The sequence below is a fragment of the Triticum aestivum genome, chromosome 2B (assembly GCF_018294505.1).
Source record: "Triticum aestivum cultivar Chinese Spring chromosome 2B, IWGSC CS RefSeq v2.1, whole genome shotgun sequence".
NCBI lineage: Eukaryota > Viridiplantae > Streptophyta > Magnoliopsida > Poales > Poaceae > Triticum > Triticum aestivum.
The window spans coordinates 191,191,323-191,197,673 of record NC_057798.1 but is presented as its reverse complement, the minus strand read 5'-3'; the positions used below and the strand labels follow the sequence as shown (position 1 = coordinate 191,197,673).

The following is a 6,351-nucleotide window of genomic DNA, read 5'->3' as shown; positions in this document are numbered from 1 at the left end:
TGTCACTAGTATGCCTCTACTTGACTAGCTCGTGAATCAAAGATGGTTAAGTTTCCTAGCCATAGACATGAGTTGTCATTTGATTAACGTGATCACATCATTAGGAGAATGATGTGATTGACTTGATCCATTCTGTTAGCTTAGCAATTGATCGTTTAGTATGTTGCTATTGCTTTCTTCATGACTTATACATGTTCCTATGACTATGAGATTATGCAACTCCTGTTTACCGGAGGAACACTTTGTGTGCTACCAAACATCACAACATAACTGGGTGATTGTAAAGGAGCTCTACAGGTGTCTCCGAAGGTACATGTTGAGTTGGCGTATTTCGAGATTAGGATTTGTCACTCTGATTGTCGGAGAGGTATCCCTGGGCCCTCTCGGTAATGCATATCACTATAAGCCTTGCAAGCAATGTGATTAATGAGTTACTTGCGGGATGACGCATTACATAACGAGTAAAGAGACTTGCCGGTAACGAGATTGAACTAGGTATTGAGATACCGACGATCGGATCTTGGGCAAGTAACATACCGATGACAAAGGGAACAACGTATGTTGTTATGCGGTTTGACCGATAAAGATCTTCGTAGAATATGTGGGAGCCAATATGAGCATCCAGGTTCCGCTATTGGTTATTGAACGGAAACGTGTTTCGGTCATATCTACATAGTTCTCGAACCCGTAGGGTCCGCACGCTTAAGGTTTCGATGCTAGTTTTATTATGAGTTTATGAGTATTGATGTACCGAAGGAGTTCGGAGTCCCGGATGAGATCGGGGACATGACGAGGAGTCTCGAAATGGTCGAGACGTAAAGATCAATATATTGGACGACTATATTCGGACATCGGAAAGGTTCCGAGTGATTCAGGTATTTTTCGGAGTACCGGGGAGTTACGGGAATACGGGGAAGAGTATTGGGCCTTAATGGGCCTTAGTGGGAAGGAGCCAGGAGGTGGCGCGCGCCCCTCCCAAGCCCAGTCTGAATTGGACAAGGGGTTTGGGGTGCGGCCCCCCTCTCCCTTCCTTCTCCACTCCCCTCCTTTCCCCCCTTCTCCTAGTTGGACTAGGAAAGAAAGAAACCTACTCCTACTAGGAGTAGGAACCCTACTCCATTGGTGCGCCCCTCCTAGGGCCGGCCTCCTCCTCCCTTGCTCCTTTATATACGGGGGCAGGGGGCACCCCATAGACACAACAATTGATCTCTTGATCTCTTAGCCGTGTGCAGTGCCCCCCTCCACCATAGTCCTCCTCGATAATATTGTAGCGGTGCTTAGGCGAAGCCCTGCGACGGTAGAACATCAAGATCGTCACCACGCCGTCGTGCTGACGGAACTCTCCCTCGACACTCGGCTGGATCGGAGTTCGAGGGACGTCATCGAGCTGAACGTGTGCTAGAACTCGGAGGTGTCGTAGTTTGGGTGCTTGATCGGTCGGGCCGTGAAGACGTACGACTACATCAACCGCGTTGTTCTAACGCTTCCGCTTTCGGTCTACGAGGGTACGTGGACAACACTCTCCCCTCTCGTTGCTATGCATCACCATGATCTTGCGTGTGCGTAGGAATTTTTTTGAAATTACTACGTTCCCCTTCAGATTCAAGATGGCATAGTACTTCATCAAGAAAAATATGCTACTGAACTTCTAACTCGAATGGGGATGAAGGATTGTAAGCCATCACACCATTATCTTCTTCAGAGAAACTTTCAGCATTTGAAGGTGAACCTCTTAAGAAAGAAGAAAGCACAAGATACAGGAGTACTGTGGGAGCTTTGCAATATTTGACATTGACAAGGCTAGATATATCTTTTGTTGTTAATAAGGTTTGTCAGTATTTACATGCACCTACTACTACACATTGGACAACTGTTAAAAGGATTGTGAGATACATAATGTATACTGCAAGTTTGGGTCTTCAGTTTAGACGCTCTAGTTCTACTCTTGTTAGTGCTTTTTTCGATGCTGACTGGGCAGGATGTACTGATGACAGAAAATCAACTGGAGGATTTGCAGTATTTTTTGGATCTAATCTCATTTCCTAGAGTGCCAGAAAACAGGCTACAGTGTCAAGATCAAGTCCAGAAGCTGAGTACAAATCTTTAGCAAATGCTACTGCTCAAATTATTTGGTTGGAGTCATTACTTCATGAGTTAGGAATTAAACAACATCGTGCATCTTGTTTATGGAGTGACAACTTGGGAGCAACCTATCTTTCTGCTAATCCGGTCTTTCATGGTAGGACCAAACACATTGAAATTGATTTTCACTTTGTGAGAGAAAGAGTTGCAGAGAAGAAGCTGGACATACGATTTATTCCTTCCAAGGATGAAGTGGCAAATGGTTTCACTAAAGCTTTGCCAGTCAAGCCATTTGAAGAATTCAATTGAAAATTGAATGTAGGTAGTTGAGATTAAGAAAGGGTGTTAGATGATATGGTTTAAACTTATTGTAATCTCAACTATCTCCTATCTCTATTCCCTCTCGTAACTACCTCGTTCTCTCTTCTTTGTACGAGTTGTATCCTAGCGATCAACCTTGCCTTGTACGCCACAAACAGGGGCTTTCCCGTCGCACATAAATATACACCACGCGGCTCCTTACGAGGAGTAGAAACGCTTCCATCAAATCTTACACACATGAACAACATGGTTATGTTATTACAGAATAAGCCCTTGGTACCTTCCTGACGACCAATCAGTTGGCAACCTGCAGCCTGCTTATATGGTTGACAAGAACGCTGACTGTATGTACGCACAAGATCGTGTATACAATATAAGTTACACGGAACAACCTAAGAAACATGTGCGGTTCGCATCATGTCATTTGAATGATATATATATGTTTTTCTGAAAGCTGTTGAAAGTAACTATGGTGCATAATAAAATGGAACTCCTCCCTCATCTAATGCAGCCCCATGGACGGATGCTTGCAATAGAAGTTCCAATGCTAGTCCTACTCCACTACATATCGAACGCATGGTCACCAGTATTTCGTTACATCAAACGAAGCCTAGATCCATAAGTAAGTAAACACAAAATACATAGAAAGTGTTCCCGGCAAAAGATATATATAAATATATATGCATAGAAAAATAACACGATCTAGATCCTGCAGTTTCATCAACTGACCATCCCACCACCTGCTGAACACCACTATATACATCGAAGACAGAGGAAACAACCGTGAAATCTGTCACCACAAACGGAAATACGTAGGTACGAGGGAACGACCCGAGGAGGCGAGGCACTCCGAAGTGGCCAGAGACTAGTGTTCTTGTTGCCCTTGCCCATGTGGAGTGACACGGGCGGCCGAAGCATAGGCAGCAGCGCGACCCTTACACCAACTTCTCAACCGGCACACAAGAGAACCAAGATATACAAGTGCATGAAACAGCAAGAATCTGCAGGGGAAACATAGATACAGTTAGCCACCCGCCAAATAATAATAACAGATACAATTAGCGTACATAATCAAGATCTAGAAAAGCTGGAGCAATTCAAGCAGCCGTACAAGCATTGCTTCGGTACACCCCTCTGAAATGAACTAACGGTGGAGTAATTAACAATGTTCATTGAATTGACGTATATGTACAGAAAGCCCAAATCTAAATTATTGTTGACTAACTGTACTAGTATACGATTTATACATAGACAGAATCCTCTAGCACCAGCTCGAAGGCGCTCAAAACTCTGTGGGGCGGAACAAGAGCGAGCTAGTGCTGCGTGTGGCATGTGCTTCCATTTGATCGTAGCGGAATTAAGTGTGAGGAAAGAAAACTCACATCGCCACGAGCACGCCGGCAACAAGTACCACAATAATGACGATAAGTGCCACAACTCTTTGACGCTTGGGATCTGCCGGAATCAGCACGGCGTCTATGAGGTAGACGGCGAGATGGTCGTCGTCGACGACCGTCTTGGTGATCCTGGCCTTGTTACGTGACGACGGCGGCCACGAAGAAAGCATCAGCCTGCCTCTGTGGTGACGGATGGTGAGCATATCCTCCCCATCAAGCGTCGAGAACTCCCCGTGGACCCAGGTCACCCAGCTGAGCAGCTCCTCAGAGTAAGCCATCGTCAGGCCGTGGTACAGGAGAACCGCGACCTGCTCGTCGGCGGTGAGGCTATGGAACCTCGGCATGAACGCCCCCACCGCCTCGTCGTCAGGGCAGAGGATGGTGAGCCCCAGATCGCTGCCGATCTGCTCGCGGAACGCGTCGCCCACGCCGGCCGTCATGGCGACGAGGCCGGAGAAGGCGCGGCACCCGCCATCGGACAAGAGCATCGTCAAAGCGTCCTCCGACGCCTCCGGTGGTTGCCCCTCGGCCCAAGCCTCCTCCGGTGCCTCGGGTGGTTGCCCCTGGCCCTGGGCGCAGGGGACGAGCAGGAGGAGAAGGATGCTGCAGGAGGCGAGTGCGGCTCCGGCGAGCGACGCCATTGTGCTTCTCCGGCCCCGAGAAGTGAGAACACTGAGGAGGATGGAGATGAGCAGGGGGAAAAGAGGGTTTTTGGACGGCGGCCGGCCTTCAACTCCAGACCCAGTGCCTACCCTATCGCAGCTACCTCGATTCCAATTCTCTTTCGGCACTCAAAAGATGGTGTTGGTGAGTGAATGCGCGTGGCTGGCTCTGCCTAGTATCACTGAAATGGTTGGCTTCGTCACTTTGCCACAGAGGATGTGTGTCTCTGATTGAGGAAATTGTACACGGATGGATTTTACTTCGTGGGGCTTTCCACGAAACTTCGCGTGCGCTGAAATTTGACACGTCCTGGTATGTTTGCACACGTGAACTTGTGGCAAAAATTGAATTACAGTGGATTTCGCTTTGAGCAATGATATTTAGCGCCTCGTGTTAAGTTTTTTTTTTCTTTTTGCGGGTGAAATAATGCATTACTCAATCACAAGATCGGTACAATTGGAACGGGAGGAATGCGCGGGTGTTTTGTCAGAAGAGTGCTCCACCGACGGTGCTTCTCGCCAACATCAAGAAGGAGGCCACGCTTTGGGTAACTGCGGGTGCTAGAAAGTTGGGATACTTGATGACGGGAGAGTAGTTGGTCACTTTTTTTCGGTTGTTACGGCGCTGTCTCTGTTGTAACACGACCATAAACTCTATTCCTCTTATTTAATGAATGAGACAAATCTTTTGCCTCTCTTAAAAAAAACAAGGTCGGTACAATCAATCGCTGCAAACTCCAACGCCTCCGAGGCCACGAACGTAACCAAGTCATGGTTCTGCCTTCTAGACGAGCAAACTTAGTTAGACTATCATTAACCTTATTTTGACTACGATTGATATGAGTAATACAAGAATCATGAAGGGACATAAGGTAACAAATCTTCTTAATGAGCGAAGCGTAAATAGATCTATCCAACTCCTGAGCCTGTGTCAGCTTCACTGCAATGGAGTCCATCTCCTTTGAGCAATTATATTCAACGCCTCGTGTTAAGTCGATTGAAGCAGACATAACTTTTTGTGATTATATCACTTGTTACGTGTCGAGCAGGGCCACGTCGACGACCATCTTGCTCGGTTTCGCTTCTTCGCCGACGACGCTCCTCTGGTAGCACATCACTGCCGTATCGGTCGTCGCCTTGACATTGTTGCCAACCAAGTCCACTCTCCCGTTCTTAGGCACGAGGCCCTTGAACGGCTGCACCTCAGCTGAGAGGATGACAAGGAGAAGAATTGCGGCGGACTTGACGGCCCCGGTGAGCGGCATCGCACTTCTCCCGCTCGTTCGCCGCCGCCTATTGTGATGGGTTGGTCACCGGATCTCGAGTTGAAAGCCGGCCAAAAAGCCTCTTTCCAACGGCTCTGAACTAGATACATGGCGCGCTTCACCCACTCAATCGTTGCCGCGTGTGCTATTCGTTTGGTTTCCGAAGCCGTATATCCGGCGCAGAGCAGAGGGGGAAAAGAGGGTTTTTGGTCGGCTTTCCAGTAGCCAACGGCCCGGCCATAAATGGGCCTGGCACGACATGGCACATGGAGGCCCGTTTATAATTACATAGGAAATTTTTAGAAAAAGAACTCAAAAAATAATAATAAATGAGGCAAAGTGTCACAACGGATAAATATTACGGTCTTGCTAAATCTCGGGTGCTTGAAATTTTTTGTGGCGTCAATCAATTTCACGCAACACGATGTCGAAGGTGGGGATGATGTGACATAGTTGCGTATGTCAACCCCGAAATCAGATACTACGATGGTAGGGAACTTGTTGTGATAAGTCATATTTGAGTGTGGGAAATGAGGGGGTGGGCAGCCCTCTTTACAGCAAAAGTTTTGTACTACAATTTTGAAATTCTGCATAAAAGGGATAAAACTGACCCTCACGGGCAAA

General features: G+C 47.3%; 1 protein-coding gene across 1 annotated transcript; it reads right to left on the bottom strand.

The window, feature by feature from the left end:
* Positions 1 to 3,052: 3,052 nt before the first annotated feature.
* On the bottom strand, positions 3,053 to 4,622 carry LOC123041016 (fasciclin-like arabinogalactan protein 2). The gene is made up of 2 exons (XM_044463714.1): positions 3,786 to 4,622; positions 3,053 to 3,404 (listed from the first exon to the last, which is right to left on the bottom strand). Exons 1-2 carry the CDS (start codon positions 4,439 to 4,441, stop codon positions 3,269 to 3,271), a joined length of 792 nt encoding a protein of 263 aa, XP_044319649.1. The 5' UTR covers positions 4,442 to 4,622; the 3' UTR covers positions 3,053 to 3,268.
* Between the last annotated feature and the right edge of the window lie 1,729 nt (positions 4,623 to 6,351).